This window comes from Lissotriton vulgaris, chromosome 8, assembly GCF_964263255.1.
Source record: "Lissotriton vulgaris chromosome 8, aLisVul1.2, whole genome shotgun sequence".
Classification (NCBI taxonomy): Eukaryota; Metazoa; Chordata; class Amphibia; order Caudata; family Salamandridae; genus Lissotriton; species Lissotriton vulgaris.
This window is the reverse complement of record NC_141696.1, coordinates 1,122,297,579-1,122,316,539: the sequence shown is the minus strand read 5'-3', so window position 1 is coordinate 1,122,316,539 and position 18,961 is coordinate 1,122,297,579. Positions and strand designations below refer to the sequence as shown.

The 18,961-nt window shown below is 45.9% G+C and overlaps 1 protein-coding gene across 1 annotated transcript in view; it reads left to right on the top strand.

Moving 5' to 3' along the window:
- The first annotated feature begins 274 nt into the window (after nt 1-274).
- The window catches only part of KCNRG (potassium channel regulator), a 40,126-nt gene continuing 21,439 nt past the window's right edge, over nt 275-18,961 (top strand). The window contains exon 1 of the mRNA XM_086934949.1: nt 275-932. Coding sequence (XP_086791075.1) covers nt 328-932 — 605 coding nt within the window. The 5' untranslated portion in view covers nt 275-327. The remainder of the gene's footprint in view (nt 933-18,961) is intronic.

Below are 18,961 nucleotides of genomic sequence, written 5' to 3'. Positions count from 1 at the left end.
TACCAGCTGAAAGTGAAGAGAGCAGATAAACACACTCACTTTAAATACTGCAACGCTCTTATATTCAATGTGAAATCAAGTTTACATTTTTAGTGAACGTTTTTTGGGAACAACACAAGGAAATTACACTCGTAATGTACTTCCAAACCGGTCAATCAGGAATCTTTTCTGGCATTCAATAAAGAGTTGAAAAGTTCCCAAGCAACAGCGTGGCTGCTTATAAACAGCTCGTGTTGTATTTGCTTTCGGCCGTTGCCTGGAAGGGCTTGGCATTTGCAGTAGTGTCGCTCCTACGCGCCCAGAGTGGGGTCGGTGCCCGGCAGAACGATGAGCAACAGCGGCGGGTCGGAGCAGCCTGTCACCCTGAACGTGGGCGGCCAGCGCTTCAGCACCCTGCCCTCCACTCTGCGCCGAGTCCCGGACTCCCGCTTGGCCCGCATGCTGGATGGCGCAGCCGATAGCGACCTGAAGCCCCTGGGCGGCGGCCAGTTCTTTGTGGACCGCGACGGAGCCCTCTTCGCCCTGGTGCTGGACTACCTGCGCTCTGGCAGCCAGCTCTGCCTCCCCGCCGGCTTTCGAGATTTCGAGAGGCTGAGGAGAGAAGCCGACTTCTACGGGCTTCCCGCGCTGGCTGAGCTGCTGGCGCCAGAGGGCGCGCTGCGCCCGAGGCCAGAACTTCTGGAGCTCCGCTTCGTGCTGCAGGAAGGTCGCGGCTTCTTTCGAATTTTCTGCTCCAACGGTGGTACTGTAGAGGCGTTGGCAGCCCGAGTCTCCCTTTTCGTTTCAGAGCAGCCCACACTGACAGGAGGAGTGACCTGGGGCGCCCCCCAGCGTCCGTTGGTGCCCATGCCACTGCAGAGGCCCTCACACCACGACCTGATCTTCCAATGCGGCAGCGACTTTTCATCGCCGGGGGATCAGTTTGGTACAAGGTAGGGCCAGTGGTAAAGTATATTCCCTCTCTGTACTGCTGAAACTGAACAAAGAGTGGTTAAAATACATTTGGGGTCAAGTACTAAACATAGACAACGTTTATTTTTTACAAATATTTATTTGTAAACTGTGTTTTAATTCGGCTCTTTTTAACATATGCTTTTTGCTTTTTCAGAACACTACACCATTAGTCTCGGGTGCAGATTATATCAACATTAATAGATTTTTGGGAAGAGCTTACATGTTAGGCGGGCATGATGACCACCGAGGTGCTGTTATCGTGTAATAGGATGCACTGTGTGATGGATGAAGCATACATGAAATGAAATGAAAAGAACATTTATATAGCCTGATAGCTACCCTGAGGCGTCCTAGCGCTGTGGACAAACGCGTGTGAAAGAGCGAGAGACTCCCGATTTTTGATGCAAAAAAATTGCTTTATCTGTCTTCCCCGTGAAACGTTTTCTCCTTCAATAAAAGGGTATAGTTTTCTTAATTGTGTAGATTTGAAAAGCGGTCTTTTTAATTTAGGACTTTACAAGGGCATTGGAGTGGAGCCAGACAGTTCTCAAACCTGACAGTAATTGAAAATCGACTTTGAATGAATGAATGAATGAATAAGGTATTTATAGAGCGCACGGTGGCCAAACGGCTTCCTGGTGCTGAGCTGTACTGAACAGATCAAATAGGGCCGAGGAAGTTAAGCGGGGTAGGCCTGGGCAAACAAGAATGTTTTGAGCACTTTACGGAAGTGTGAAAAGATGGGGATAGAACGCATGGAGAGAGGGAGGGAATTCCAGAAGCGGGGGGCAAGGACAGAGAATCTGGTTCCACCAGTGCTGGATTTGCGGAAACGGGGAACAGTAAGGAGGGCCGAAGAAGATGAGCGGAGGGTACGGGCAGGGGTGTGAGAGGAAATCAGGGAAGTGATGAACGCCGGAGCAGAGCGATCAACAGCCCGGAAGACTAGGCAGCCTAGTTTAAACAAGGAACGTTGCAAAACAGGTAGCCAGTGGAGGGATTTGAGAACAGGGGTGATATGGTGAGTTTTGGGAAGGTGAAAAATAAGTCGGGCAGCCTGATTTTGGATTGCTTGAAGGCGACGGGTTTCGTAGACAGGGATACCCACGAACAAGCTGTTTCCATAATCAAGGCGGGAAGTGATGAGGGCCGAAATAATAATTTTAAGAGAATCAAGGGAAAAGAAACGGGAGATTTTTCGAATAAGACGGAGGGAAAGAAAGCAAGAAGACACTACAGAACTGACCTGGCCGTGCATAGACAGGTCATGGCTGACCTTAATGCCCAGCGTTTTGACAGAGGGGACAGGGGTGGGAGGGGGACCAAAGATAGGGGGACAAAAAGCAGAGGACCAAGGGCTGGACGAGCCGCCGGTCAAGACAAGCTCAGTCTTGTCTGGATTGAGCTTGAGGTGATTGGCGCCCATCCACCCCGAGATGAAAACCAGAGTAGAGCGAAAAAAAGATAGAGAATGAGAAGAAGAGGAAAGATCGAAAACGAGCTGGAGGTCATCTGCGTAGTTGTACACAGAGACCCCCAGATCGAGAAGAGAGACAATAAGAGGATGAATGTAAAGATTAAAAAGAAGAGGTGAAAGGGAGGAACCTTGGGGAACCCCACAGGACACCGGAAGGGGGGGGGCAGAAAAACCAGGGAGGTGAACAGCTTGTGAGCGTCCTGTGAGAAAGGACGTGATCCAGGAGAGAGCGGGCCCCCGAATGCCCGCTGCGCTGACACGGTCAAGAAGGATGGTATGATCGACCGTGTCAAACGCAGCGGACAAGTCGAGGAGGACCAAAGCTTGAGGAGAGTTAGTGTCAGCCTTGGCCCTCAACTCATCGAGAACCGCAAGCACCACTGACTCGGTCGAGTGGCCCGAGCGAAAGCCTGCCTGATGGAAAGCAAGGAGGTGGTTCTGCTCAATGTAGGAGGAAAGACAGGAGGTGACATAACTTTCAAGAATTTTAGCAAGATAGGGAAGAAGAGAAATAGGTCGGAAATTGGAAGGGAGGGAAGAGTCAAGACCAGGTTTTTTAAGGATGGGGAAAACGATCCCAGATTTAAATGAAGAAGGGACAAGCCAGTTGAAAGAGAAGCATTGAGAAGGGAGAGAGGAGTGGTAGGGCAAGAGGTAAAGAGGGTTCTCAGAACGCGAGCAGGGGCACAATCGGAGGGGGAGCCAGACTTGACTTTAATAAGCAAAGCCAAGAAGGAATCCAAGGGGATAGGTGGGAAGGAGGAGAAGGAGGAATTGGACACAGAAGGGGCAGGGTGAGGAGGAGAGAAGAGGGTGATTGGAATGTTGGATTTAATTTTAACGATCTTCTCAATAAAGAAGTTGTTTAGGGAAGAACAGAGGGCCTGGGAGGGAATAAGCTTGGGGCAGGCACGATCAGAGGTAGCCAGGTTAGAGACCAAGGAAAAGATCTCTTTGGATTTGTTGGCAGATAATGCTACCTGCTCCGAGAAGTACTTCGTCTTGGACACAAGAATGGCTTTTTTATAGTCGTTGAGGAGACGTTTATATTTGGCCTTAAGATCGGGACAGTAACTGCGGCGCCAAAGGCGCTCAGAGCGTCTAAGTTCCAGTTTAAAAGCCCTAAGTTCAGAATTGAACCATCTATGGGCCTTGTGTGGGCGAAGAGACTTGACTATTTTCAAAGGGGCAACTTGATCGCATCCAGAAGCTAGCCAATTGCTGACTGCGGTGGCCTGGAGATCAAGAGGAAGACCATTAAGATCAGGAGGGGAAGATGCAAGGGCAAGAGAGAGGGAAGGGAGGTCCAAGCGGTTCCAGCTGCGGGCAGAAACGTTCTTGGGGCGGGGGGGGGCTTGTGAAGGGAGCCGAGATTAATAGTGAAATTGATAAGAGAGTGATCGGACCAGGTACAGGGAAGGATGCTAGGGGGAGAAACAATATCTTGAGATGACCAGACTTGGTCCAGAGTATGGCCAAGAATATGGGTGGGAGCAGAGACATGGGACTGGAGATTAAGGCACAGGAGGGTGGCCGTGAAGTCCTTGGACCCCAAGTCCTCCCTGGGATCACCAGGCCAATAATTGAAATCTCCCAGCAGGAGAACCGAGGAGTTGTTAACTACCAAAGTAGCGAGGAGTTCCTGCAGGGAGGCCACAAACAAAGGCATGTTCAGGGGGGGCGGTACACAAGGACAACTGTCACAGGGGCGGGAAGGTTAGTAGAACGGGCAACCAAAAAATCCACTCCAGCTATAGAAGGTTGAGAGAGAAGCTGGAATTTGATACGGGTATCTACGGAGGGCTCTATATTTATGTTCTTCTTTTCGCCGTCTTTAAGACAACTATCACAGAAGTAAGTACATTACTAGACATTCATGGTAATAAATAACCTGCTAATGCTTATACAACTGAGTGAATACATGAATGAAAAAGCATTTGTAGAGCGCACACATACTCCAAGGAGTGTCTTGGCGCTGTAGAGAAAGGTCACCTGCAGACTAAAAGAGTGAACGTTTACGCCACTTGCTTGAAAATCCAGATTTTTAACCTCTTAGTGAAAACCAATAGTTCAGGGATAACACGCAATTCCAGAGGAAGTTTGTTCCAGGCCCTTGCTCCGAGATAAAATGGTCTTCCACCAATTCTGGCCTAGCGAATTTAGGGTTCTTGCTAGATGGCCATTGGTTGACCGTAAAACCCTGGGTGGGGCAAAAGCACAAATCCACCTCCTCAGGTATACTGCTCCTTTATCATGCAGGGCTTTATGAGCCAAGAGCAGTGTCTTAACCACATCAATGCTACAGCAATTCATCCATGGTGCTGAACTTCTTTGAATTCTATTGTTCATGACAAGCTCAGCTCGTCATGAGCACACAAGCAGTGTACTGCATGATGAGCTGAGCTCGTCATGAGCATGGAAGGGGTTAAAGAGGGTTCTTTTTAATGGGTAGCCAGTGGTGTAATTTCAGATGCAGGGTCATATGGGTTCTAGGAGCAAGAATGAGGACTATTCTGGCCACTGTATTCTGGAACACTTGCAGAAGACTCAGAAGATAGAAAGACCAAAATAAACTACATTTCCATAGTTGAGCCTGGAAGTAATCAGGGCCTGGAACACGGTTTTTCTAGTTTCGTCAGACAGAATAGGTAGACATTTTTTCAAAGTGTCTAGCAGCCCAAAACAAGTGCCTACCAGAGCCGGGATTTGGGGTTGAAAGGACAGGGCACTGTCAATTTTGACTCCCAAATTTTTTACCAAGCTCTGATGAGTGGCAGAAGGAGAGACACCCTGAGGCCACTGAGACCTCCAAACCTCAGATAAGGTAGAGCCAAAAAAACACAATCTCAGTTTTATCGGGATTGCATTTAAGTTGGTTAATGGACCGCCAATTGAACACTTTAGTAAGACAGGATTTAATAAACTCGTCCATCAAATTCTGGCTCTGTATCGCAAGTAAAGAGCAGCTGAGTATCGTATTACTTTAGCCCCCAATGCCACAGCAAGAACAGGGGTTAAATAGGCATTGAATAAAGTAGGACTCAATGTCGAGCCCTGTGGTGCTCTAACTTTTAAGTCCAGAATTGGGAATGCAAGCGGGGGGATCCACACTTCTTGGCTTCTATTGTCCAAAAAAGAAGTCATCCACCTCAAGGCCGATCTCCAATCCCAATGAAATGTAGCTGAGCCAACAGTCTTTTATGGGGGACGTTATCGAAGGCCGCCGATAAATCCAACATAATCAGAACGGCCTTGCCCCTATTATCTACATTGTCATTAATGTAGTCAATTACTTCAAGCAGAGCTGTTTCTGCACTGCAGTTGACTCTAAAACCCGATTGACTTGGATGTAGAAGATTGTTACTTTCAAGGTAACCTGAAATTAGAGAATTAATATGTTTTTTTAATACTTTTGATAAAGCCGGAAGAAGAGAGATCGGCCTATAGTTGGCATGGACCTAAGGATCAGCCGACGGCTTTTTGAATAGCGGCAGGATTTTGGCATGTTTCCATTTGGAAGGCACCCTTCTGGAAGCAAGAGACACATTCAAGACTCTGTTTAGAACAGGGTTACTAGCCTGGGCCACTTTGGCAAGTAGGGTGGGCAGACATGGATCAGATAGGGGCCCAGCCTTCAAACACTTGATGGCCAATAAAGATTTGTCCATAGAAATAGGAGGAAAATTGAGGAAGGTAGGCTCCTCAAAGAAGGACCTGCTGGAGTGGGGCACCTCACTAGCATAGTCAGCTGCCTGAGACACACTGAACAGGCTAGCTTGAATAGTGGTTATTTTATCATGAAAGTACACATCCAGCTGGTCGACCCAGTTGGTGGAGGGTTGTTGGCGTCTAGTAACTGCATCTGAGTTCAGAAACGTTTTAACAATTTTGAAAATGTCTTTAGATTTTGTTTCTTATTTTTCAATTTTCTTTTCAAACAAATTTTTTTTCTCTAGACTGACCTTAGAGTAATAGTCTTTTAGTGCTGCCCCTTAGGTGCATTTGTCCTCTAGATTATAGTTTTTCCGCCATTTCCTTTCTAGGTGTTTACAATATTTTTTGCATGTCCGGAGATTCTCAATAAACCAAGGGCCCACTGTTTAGTTCTGAAGGATTGTAGCGCAGAGTGGAGCTAGGCCATTTATGCTGCTAAGAATCCAATCCATATGCATGGCATCTACTCCAGTATCCCCAGACAGAGACGGGGGATCTGTTTCCAAGCCGCTGCTAAGGTCTGACGGAAGAGCTCTATGTAAGGCTGCAGCATGATCTTAGTTTCTTAACGTTACAGATTTATGATGGAAAAAATCTTTTTGTGCATCAAAAATTCCCTGGTTGCAATTCCTGAGAGTGCGTTTACTTTTTGGTTCGCAATATTGGATTACCAGCTGTTCTGCTGGCTATCACGCCACCTCCCACGGGTCTCTGGGTCCCGGAAGGGGCATTTATCTTTGGAGATATGTATATATATATATATATATATATATATATATATATATATATATATATATATATAAATCCAAAGAGCACCTCTGTGGGGTATCCCTCGTCTCGTGGGGGTGGCGCGCTGCCGGTGAGGTAACCGGTAACAATATGATTCCAAAACGGCGTGCCAAGCGCGCACTCAGGTACAAAAATCCACACCAGACAGCAGGTTAGTCAACTTGAGTAGGGTTTATTCACGCCATAAGCCCTACGTGACGCGTTTCGCACTCCATGAGTGCTTGTTCACATATATATATATACCAATAATAGGACTGTTTTGCAAAATGCTCTGTAGACCAGGAAGAACATCGGGGATGTGAGCGATTTTCTTGGTGACGTCTCAGTAGTGAACAAAAATGTTTCATACTCACTGTTCATGCTAATGGTTTTCAAAGGAAGCCATGCTTAACATATAGCATTATAGTTGGATAGCTGTTCATGTGCCTTTTTTCCATTGACGGTTTTGAAGTAACATGAAAGCAAAGCTCCATTTGTCTACAATGTCACTTGTAACCCCGATTTGTAAAAACCCTTTTTATATATAGCTAACCATCTACAATTTTATGTTGTGTCTACCCCCCATTAAAACCCTGATGTGAGCAGGATCAGCTAGGCAAGGGGGACGGAGGCTTGGTGCAGCCCTGCAAATCATGACCTTGCGTACCCTCTTCCACATTCCTCAACATCATCCCAACTTAAAAAAATATATACCTAATGTCCTGACACCTATTTCCTCTTGCTTCTGACCTGCAATAGCCCCTTACATAAACTATTTTTCTAAAGAAAGGAATAATGACATCACACCCACCAACAAGAGGACTAAGACCCTGTAATTTGGCTACACTTCTCTATCTCACACTGGTCGTACCAAACTCCTACACCTCACTTTTTTTTGTTGGAAAAAAATGATTAGCTGGCATCATGCCACCTTATCATGTCAGCAGCCCCACGAAACTGACAATCGTGAGGCATCCTGCCACATTCCCCATCCTCCCTTCTGAGCCTTCCTGCCAGAAGGCCATGCTAACATCAGCTCTGACAGAGAAGCTGATAACAGATATAGAATTCACTTGTCTTTCACTGGCCTCCATAGACCTGCAGCAGGCAGGGGATGTGGTGGTCAGTGAAGTCAGAGTGTCGCCCATTTCCCCCCACGTTCCCCAAGTCTGTTTAGTCCCCAAAGAAGCAGAGTAGTAACTTTCGAAATTCAGAAGGGATTAAATTCAACTTTTTTAGTTTTTCAGTTATGTTTTGTTGAAATAGGAACCAAATCACCTAAAAACGCTCATGTCCTCCGTTCCCCACTCCCCCAGGCCTATCTAATCACACTCCCCTGTTCCACATTCCCACACCACTTCCCAAACGGATAGTTGTCCTGGCGGTACACAGCATTCTCAAGGCACCAGCCATCAGCATGCAGGCTCACTTCACACATGCTCCTCTCTTTCTTCAGCCTCTCCCCTTATTTGTCCAGTACCTTGGGTCTCCTTCAAGGTAGGTAAGTTCCTTGAGGACCGCGGCCTGGGTCTGGACAATGTAATTAACTTTAAATGTAATAACATTGCCTCTCTGAGTCCTGAATTAAAATTCCTTGCTTTGAAGTATGAATTAAAGGTGGAGGATGAAGCACAAGTGGAGCCTTTGTGGCTGCTGGGCAATAGCCTGCACAAGCAGTTCTCAGTTCTCACTCCAACAATTGAGTAATGCACCCTTATGGGCCAATTACGAAGCCTGTCGGCTGTGCGTCCGACCGGCATTGTAGCGGAAGCGGGAACGCTCAATAAGGAGTTGGAGGTCCTGCTTCCCAGATTACGATCTGACCGCCATGTTGGGAGTCGGATCCTGTATTTTTTCCATTGCAGCTTGTGCTGCTGCTCGCAGCACAAGGCCCAATGGAAAAAATCAGAGTTTAAACATCCCTGCAATGTGTGGCAGGCAGTATACAGTGCCTACCACATGGTGCAGGGATGTTTAGGGGGCACCACAGGTGGGGGCCTGCTAGGGCCCCCCAAAGTCACTTTCCGTCTGCCTTTTCATGGCGAACAGACCGCAGTGAAAGGGCAGGCACAAAGCAAAATCGAAATCCTGACGGCGGAGCTGAGGCTGGCTCCGCTGCCATTTGAGGATTACATTTCCAACCACTGCCCCGACAGGCTCTGTGAGCACGTTGGAAGCGGAGCGGTATTCCCTGTGGGTTTCCTCCGACCGCCAGTATCGTAATACAGCGGAAAGTCTCTGATGAGCTGTCGGATGGCTTTCCGCCCAACATCATAATGAGGCCCATAGTTCACCATTCTCTCTGTGAGAACTGTATGTGCAGCCCAGCCATTTCAACTGCAGTTTGCTTTTTCTGAAACCTTGGTAGGAAGATGCAAATCCCACGAAAAGGGGGATTATATACCGAAATTTGCATCCATTTTGCAGTGGAATGCAAAAAAAAATATCCATTTTCAGAGCTTAATTTGAGCCACGGGTTGCAGTTGGGGCCCACCGGCACTCATTTTTGGGGACCCGCAATAATTTTTCCTTATTAGATTTTGACTCCTAGCAAAAAAGAGAAAACGCACATGGAGGAAAAAAGGAGGAAGATAAAGAGCGAAAAAAAGTGACAATGGGAGAAAGCAGGACCCAACAAGAGTGAAATAAAGGGGGAGGTGTCTCACTATGGATTAAAGAGGTATGAGGTGGAATCAAGCCAACATAGCCTTGGTATTTGGCCTACCAACATTCAGTAGTGCCGGCTGCAATTATTTCTTTACAAATGAAGCACTGCCCATTTCTGCATGGGAGATGGAGGACTGTTTCTGCTATCCCACAACCTCCTTCAGGTTATTGGAGACTCAGAGGAGTTGGTAGTTCTGCATCCAGCTGCCCAAGCACCGGATTCCAAACTGAGCTTTTTCGCCCTGCTGACCTATGAGTAAATGAAAAACAAAAGCTTCTTTTTCAATTCAGTTGCTAGAGAGTGAATAATCAGATTTCAGATCATGTGTTCTGCTTGATGCACCACATTCAGGCATACTTTAGCTTTTTCCATCAAACATTTAATTCTACATATATACCTATTATACTCTACCATTTATCCCATATCTAGTAACCTACAACGATTTTGGACTCATTTCATAGTTTCTAAGTGGTGGCATAAAATACTGTTAATGTTGTAGATAAACGTGTCTGCTTTGCTTTAAACATCTGACTGAACTTTCTCTTGGAGAGCCATGCCAGACAACGTAGCAAACATTTTTATTATTATTATTATTATTGCATTTATTGAGCGCACAGCTACCCGGAGGTTTCCCGGCGCTTGCCTTGGGAACCCGTCCTGGCTTTTTTCCCTGTGAGATAGCCCCTACAGGGCATCCCCAAGGTGAAAGCCAGGCATCCCGCCGCAGGGGGGCCGTTGTGGAGATTAAGCAAGCTTAATGCCCAGAGTTGCAGAGTGAGAAACCATGATTAGAGCAGGCACCGAAGCGAGAATTATCGAGTCCGTGGACATTTGAGCTCAAGACCCTGCCGCGTCGGGAATTGAACCCTGGTCCCGGGTCTGACCTCAGCTTCCGGGTCTGCCTGCTCTACACCGTGAGCCACACTTCTAGGGATCGCGTAAGCCAGCAAATACGCTCTCTTGTGAGACCTTTTGTTTTTTTAACAGTCGGCTGAGAGCCTGACCATTGCTTACCATTATTTGGCTTCATAGTCACTCTCGTTTGCTTGCTTCTTATTGGTCAGCTGCTGAGGTTTCCTGTCTCTTCTGTGTTTGTCCCTTCCATGGAGCATGGACTCGCTACTTGTGTCCTTCACTGCTTTTTTTTTTTACAGGCTACTTGTTTCTTTGTATTTAAGCACTCCATTGGAGTGCGTGTTTTTCAGATAGCTCCCTCATTTACTTAACCCCCTTCCTGTTTCTCCTGCCTGAAAACCTTCCGCTGTTGATCTGTTTGCCCGTGCACCTCCCATCCACACCCGTTGTTTGTCTGCTTGCCCCCAGCACCTCCCTCACACCCTCCATTGTTCGTGTGCGTTCGTACCCTCCCTTCAACCCCCAATTTACCGTGTGCTTGCTCCTAGCCCCTCGATCCAAACCTCTGTTGTCCGTCTGTTTACCTTTTGCCCATCCAGAGCACCCTCCATTGTCTGTTGCCTCAACACTCGCCCATACACTGTTGTCCATGTTTCTCACCACCTACATGTCTTGTCCCCCATCCTCCCTCCCTTCTTCCTTTGTCCATGTTGTCTACCCATCTGCCCTCCCTTTATTATTCATGTTGCCCGACCTTCCTTAACGTGTTGGCCCCCTACCCACCTTAACAAAAAAAAGCAATATGTGATCGCACTGTCATAGTGCTTGTTTACCTGTTTACCTCAACCCTCTGTTATCTGAGTTGAACTCCCATCCGCCCTTTGTGTTGCCTCCCACCCTACAATTAAAAAAGCAATACGACGTGGACATCGGTTGCTACACCATAGCGCCTTTTCACCACACCCTGCGTTTTCCTTTGTTGCTCCCCACACACCCTCCCTGCCTCTGTGTTGGCTCCTGCTCGCCCTCACTCCCGCCAGCAATAACAAAAGTGCTACAATGTGACAAGAGTGTCCTTCATAATTTTCAGACTGACCATTTAGTGCCTGTCCATTCCATGCAAAAGCCTGGGAATAAAACTTCCAAAGATTGGGTTAGTTGGGATTTCAAATTTCAAATTTAGCGTGGTCTTAGAGGGGTTTGTTTTTTCCAGTTTTCCCAAAGTAAGCCTTTAACTTGTATTCCATCTGGATTTCAAGTAGAAGCTCTGTAGCACTATCAGAGAGAGGCATTGGATTACCACGAAAATCTGCCTGTTGCTCTTTTGCCCAGAGTGAGCATAAGTGTAGGACCTGTCAGAAGTCAAGCTGTTATGATCTGACTTGAAAGAAGAATACTTCTCTTGTGGAAAGAACTTGCCCCTGCCAAGGAGGATAAAGAGAAAGGCTCATAGCACTGAAGTCTGCTTGAAGTGAGCTAGCAAAAGCCAAGATGACCGTGCAGTCCACATGGCCAGAATGGAGCCAAGGACCTATGCAATCTCAGTATGGTTTCAGTCCCTGAAGAGCGCGTTTCAGGGCTGAAACTGTGATGAGTTGGCATTGTCCCTGACTGATCCAAGCCGTCCTTGACTTTGTGGAAGCCATTATCACCCCAGTCCCAGATTAGGAGTGACACAAAGATTTTCTTTCTACACCCTAGACTTTAGGGTAGTGTCTCCCATTGGCAAAGATGGTCTATTTGTTTCCGGAACTATTTGATTTTTCTGTTTAGCACTTACAAATACCGATCTAAATTGGGTTGAAGTCATAGTTTGAGATTAATCCTAAAGCACAGTTACATACATCCAAATGGTGGAGTAGTAGGTGCCATAATTCCCAAGAATGTAAAATCCTGACTAAAACCAGATTCAGACTAGCATAGCCCCAGTGACTCATTCTGAGCAGGCTTCAAATTCCACATCCTCCTGGGGACAAAGTGTACTTTTGGTAAACTCTGATTGCGGGGTATAGTATTGACCAGGTGTGTCATTTGCACCGCATTCTAGTTTATGTACCCTGAAGGAGCGGTGTGTAAATAGGGCATGTGCACCGTTTACCTGCACAATTTATGTTAGGTTTTACCCAGAGAAAGCACATAGTCAAAATGCCCTACTGACCACAGTTTGCAAATTGCAACAGTTGTTCTCAAGGAATTATTACATCATCTATAAAAGCAATGCCAAGTGTAGACATCTGTGGTGTTAGAAAAAGACAATACCTTTTTTTGGGTAAAATTTCTGTTTATTGGCAGAATTTTTATAAAACAATTTGAACAGTCATGGCTAATAGCCATATCAACATTCCCACAATCCACTCTCCACTAAATCGATCACAGGTTCCCACAGTGTTGGAATGTTCGTCTTTTGAAGATCATAACAAGCCATTGATTTATTCGGACATCCAAAATACAAATAACTAAAAACAAAAACTCCCCCCGTGGTGGTGAAGCAATAACCGCCTGTTCCCTGCTTGCTACTCTACTCCGGCTGGTGGAGTGAAGGCCTCTTGTGCAGTTTCAGATTAGTGCAGTTCCCTCTGTTGCTGAGTGTCATCTGTGCTATCCCTGTTTTGGGACTTAAAACTGAAACAAGTGTAGCCCTCGTAATGTAGGTGGACATACTGCCAGTGGGAGCCCCTTTGTGAGATATGACACCAAAGGGCCCCACTTATACTCAAAATTGTTATATTCGTCTCTGAAAATGTCAGACATACGCTCCATTGTGAGTATTTTCCATAAACGCGAGTGCCATTTCTTCTTCCAGTTAGCCGCTATAGCCTTCTTAGCTGCTCCCAAACATGCCCACATATTTGCTTTGTCCGCCTTAGTTTGGTGCTCTAATGAGATGTCCCTTAGACCCAGGAGGATCACGTCTATTGAACTCGGCCCTAGGTACCCAAGCATGTTTTTCATTTGGGACAGAATCTCCTCCCAGAATGGCTTAATAGTTGGGCAGTCCCACCAAATATGGCGAAAGTCTCCCAAGAGACCACATCCTTTCCAGCAGAGGTCCGTGGTGAGGTGAACGATCTTTTTGAGCTTGTAGGGGAATAGGTGCCAATGGAATAATATTTTGTAGTGTGCCTCCCTTAAGTCAAGTGAGTGGTTAAGTTTGGTGATGTTTGACCACAGGTGTTTCCATTCCCCCTCTGTTACCTCCCTTTCTAGGGTCTGTTCCCATGTACATCTGTATCTAGGCTGCGATTCAATCAAAGTGGAGACCAATAGCTTGTATAAAAAAGAGATAGTGCCCTTTGAATTACTTGCCTTCCGCACAAAAGTTTCTATTGGGGTCAGGTCTTAAGTTGCCGCCTCCCTTACCTGTGGGTGTAGAGCCCAATGCTTAAGTTGCAGGTAATGAAAGTGTTCAGTGGTTGGGACCCCAAAGTCACGCTGACAGTTTTCAAAAGTAAGAATGTCATAATTATGGAATAGATCTGAGAATACTCAACATCCTTCCTCCCGCTATGCATCAAACGGTCCCTCCTTCAACGCAGGAGGAAAGTCTGGATTAAAGTGTAAGGGTATATATGGGGAAGGAAAGGAGGTCCACTCCAAGTTCCTATTCACCTCGTCCCAAGTCTTGTCCTTCCCACTATGGCCCGGTCCATGTGTAGCCAGTGTTTGTCCAACTTCCGAATGGATCATTCTGTCACCACCCTTAATTATGCTGCCTTATAATAAAGCCGAATGTCTGGGAGCCCCACCCCCCCCTCCGATCTAGGTCTACGTAACAAATGAAAGGGTAACCTTGCTCCTCCATCTTGCCAAATGTAGCGTAGTATCATGTAGTATCATGGAGCGAACCCCCCTTAAAAAAGCTTTATCAAGCTCTATTAGGAGGGCCTGGAACAGGTATAACAAGGGTCATTTTGACTGCATATATCTGACCGAGCCTTGATATAAACAAAGGTTTCCAACGCTCTAGTTCCTGTTGTATCTTTGTGAGTAAGGGTGGGAAGTTTGCCTGAAATAATCCCTCTATGTTTGGGGTAATCTGAATCCCATGTGACTGAGGATTCCCCCTGTATTTGTAGTTTCTCTCCCTCTGACAGCGTTAGGTTTAGTATCGGTGACTTAGATAAATTAACTCGGAAGCCCGCTGTCCCCTCAAACGCCTTCACCTCTGCCTGTAATGCTCAAAGTGACGATCTAGTAGTTGTGAGAGTCAACAGAATGTTGTCTGCAAATAGCGACACCGTATGCTCGTCTCCACCAAACCTAATCCCCGAATGTCTGGATTTGCTCTGAGTCTGGCCGCCAGCAGCTCAATGCTCAGAGCAAATAGCAATGGGGACGAAGGGCACCCCTGTCTTGTGCTTCGACCAAACTCAAAGAACGCCAAGCTTACCCCATTAGCCTGTACCCTGGAGCTCAAACCCATATAGTTGACTTTAATAATTTGTATGAACTTATCCCCAAAGCCGAAACCTTCCAGAGTGAGAAACAAGAAATGCCAATCCACTCTGTCAAAGGCTTTCTCTGCCTCTAAGCCCATTACTATTGCTGGTATTTTGAACTTTTTTACTTTTTCTATAAGATGCAGAGACCTGCGGATACTGTCATGTGTCTGTCTCCATTTTATGAAACAGGACTGGTCCGGGTGAATAATGTTGGGTATTAAGTCTTCTAAGCGTGACCCCAAGATAGCAGAGTAGAGCTTGGCATCGAGATTCAAGAGGGCAGTCAGTCTATATGAGGCGCATTGTTGAGGGTTCTTCCCCGGCTTTGGAATTCCCGTAATAAGCGCCTCCGCCATAGAAGGGGTTACCACCTGTCCCATCGCTATGTTATAAAATAAGGTTGTCAGAAGGGGCAGCAATTCCGGTGCATAGGTCTTATAAAATAGAGCCATCAAACCGTCCATCCCTGGAGACTTATACGGTCTAAGAGACCTGATTGATTGTCTCAACTCGTCTTCAGAAATTGGGGCCTCCAGTTGGTCTTTCCATGAGTCTGGGAGTTTGGGGAGTGTAAGCAAATCTAAATAGTCTTCTGGGCCGTAGCATTAGGGGGAACTGCTTTATAGAGGTCCTGATAGAAAGCGCCAAATAAATTAGCTTTACCCAAGCCATCTAGTTCTATCTCCCCCTCGCCTTTGTTTATCCCTCCAATGTATTCCCTTGTCCTTTTTTCCCTAAGTTGTCTCACCAGATGTGTGCCTACTTTATTTCCCTGTGCGTATGCACTACATCGCAGTTGCAACAGTGTGAATTCAGCTCTGTTAGTGTAAATTGCCCCCAGTTTCATTTTTAATGTACCCATCTGGCGTTTTAGGATACCTGTGAGATTCTTTTTTTGGGCCAGTTATCCTTTATTGTATGATTACTTAAAATCCTTTACAAAAGCAGAGCAGATAAATACAAGTTTAAAAAAAAAAGGTAACGATAAAATGAATAAAATCTGAAGAGGGTTTAAGAAGTAAAAATGCAGTCGTAGTCACCGGAAAACAAAGTAACTTTGTGCGAGGAAAAGGTACATTTAGAATTAAAACAGGTGTTTGGTATTACATGCAAAGAGTGTGTAAAGCTACATCACCAAGGCCTATTAAATATCCTGTAACTGGTAAAAGTTAATATGTTCAGTATTAGTATTAAGAGGGCGATACTGAGCAAGAGTGGGTGCTGGTGTTCTGTGAGTCATAAGTTATTTTGTTGTCAATTCTCGGGCTGATCGAAAAGACAATCCGGCCGCAGCGTAAAACAATTCATGCGAGCTCCATTGGGACTATGGTGGTGTATATATGCCTTAAGGCCTCCTTTTATGTTCTTATGCCGTGTTGAATGAACATGGTTCTTAAATACAAACGCCTTGGGGTCTGCAGAGCTGGACAACAGCAAATGACATGCTCTGCAGATTCTGTGTGGTATTGGCACAAACAGCAACCAGACACACTTGAAGACCAATTTTTCCAGTGAGCTCTATAGTCTTGAATTGGCAAAGTTAGGAGCCTCGTCATCATAACATTTGTAGAGCCAGCCTTCCCAATCCTGCTTGTAGTTAGGGATGGCATGCAGTTGTTTCATATAAATTGATGAGACCCTCTGCACCCTGAACAGATCTGGTCAGTTCAATGTCTTGTTGCCTCAAAGTGGTCTTGCCACACTTTTTTTTAGCAGATTCTTTAAACTAAACTTTGTTAGTGGTGTGTCTGTTAAAAGATCGGCTGGTAATCCCAATGTTTATTGGCTATCAAGTTATACCTCACCCAGTGACTGTTAATGTCTGTGAAGACCACTTGTAGCGCTGCCCTGATTGTGCAATAATCACGTTATGGTGGAATTTGATTATATCTTTTTTACATTCAATGTCCATTGCTGTGATGTTAAGCTCTAGTCGGATTTGTGAACGCCTAGTCGAGTATGGGAGCTTGAAAACTTTTCTATAAGCCATTATATATAGGCCCTCCAGTTTTTTGGTCAGGAAACCCAGGAAGGCAATCTGGCCGTAGCTGAGTGTAGACATTAGCTTGGCTTGCATTACTTGTCGGATCCCCTCCGTCGAGTGGCTTACAAGCTTGTGATGTAATTTACATAAGCCATATGTTAGTTTGGCTGCTTTTGCCTCCAGTGCTTTAACCTGCAGCACTGGCCTGCCGGTTTGTGCAAATTGAACTCCCAGGTAGGTGTAGCTCTTGGTCGTGGCTATCCTTAGAGGGCCCAGCTGCCATGCCAATGATAGTTTTTTTAGCTTGTGGCCAAAGATCAACACTTTTGTCTTTGATGCATTAGCTATAAGTTTATTTTCTATGTTATAGTGGTGTAGAGTCTCTAATGCCCTTTTCATACCTATTTTTGTTTGATCCAATAAAACCAGATTGTCCGCGTATTGCATAATCGGCAGTCTTAGGTGACCCAATATTGGACCCAAATTTGGGGGGAAGATGTTAGTGTTTAAGAGTGCCACTCCCAGGTCTGCGTTGTATAGGTTGAACAGGGTGAAGGCGATCACACAGCCCTGTTTTAGCCCCCTGTTTGTGAAGATCTTGGCTGTAGCACATGTGCTTGTGAGCTTTACACGCACCCAGCTGCCAGTGTTAACGATAAAATGGCTGCTAGGAGTTTCCTCGGTATTCCCCATCTAATCAATTTTGCCCATTTTGAGATTCTTTTTATATTCACTTTCTACCTGGGACAGGGCTGCCTCATGTTCCACCTTTTCCTCTGCCCTTCCCTTGTTTAGCGCTGAGAACATTTGCACCCGAATTACCGCCTTGAAAGCATCCTAATTTTTCTGGAGGGAAGTGTCACTCGGGTCATTTGTCTGAAAATATTCTTTAATCGCTATCCGCAATTCATCCCTAAGTAACTTGTTCCGCTTCAATGTGGTGGCAAAATACTAACTTGCGAACCCCTGAGCCCCCCCCGCCCCCAGTGTAGGCCCACCGTTACTGGACTATGATCTGATAGCACAATGGGAAGGATCTAAGCCCCCTTGAGGGCTCCCTGTAATTTCTGGGACATGAAAATGTAATCCAGTCTGGAGTACGTTTGGTGGGCATGTGAAAAATATGTATAGTCTATTGCAGTTGGGTTGAGAAATCTCCAAACGTCAAAAACCCGTAAGTCCTGAAAAGCATGCCTTAGGGATTTAGTGAAACTACCTCCTGTGGACCTATGGAGGTGTGAACTGTCGTCTGTAGGCTGCCAAATAAGGTTAAAGTCCCCCATCACTATTATTTGGCCTTCTGCAAAACCCCCCACCAGATTCAAAAAGGAATTCACAAATGTTGCTTTACTCGAGTTGGGGACATAGACCGAGACATTTCTTCCCATGAGCTTCCCTTTCACCATTACCACCTGTCCCTCCTTATCTGTCTTAATACCTTCAGGCTAAAATTTGATACTATTGTGAAACATTAATACTACCCCATTATGTTTTGTTTTGGCAGATGATCTATATAAGAGTGAATAATTATTGTGCCGGACTCTCAGTTCTTCCGATCTCTTGAACTGCTTCTCTTGAAGAGCCACCACATCAAATTGGTGGTCCACTAGATACTTCCAAATTTTTTGTCGCGTGATTGGCAAATTTAGGCCCTTCACGTTCCATGACATGATCAATATCATCTTACTGGGTACTCCCTCCCTCTCGCTACTTGTGCCCCCTGCAGTCTCCCTTTTTACAGTCCCACCGGCTACATTTCTCAGGCCACTTCTCTCCTCCACAGTCACAATCTGACATTCTGCATAGCAGTGCCCCCTTTCCTCCCCCCTGCTTCTCTACCCCCATAACATAAATCCCCCCTTTAAATTCAAAACATATCTAATATAAAAAATAATTCTTGTCCGCGGGACCCTCACGTGCCCTGCTGTAACTTCACTCCACGTTGCGGGCGTTGAGCAGGAGTTTTGGCCCTCGCCCGTCACCTCGCTGTCCATGCTACATCAACCAGTGTAGCAATAATTTGGGCAAGGCGTATGGTCTTTTTTCACGGCTCGTAGCCATTCCTGAGCAGAAGTGGAAAAAACTTAGATCTGTCCTCT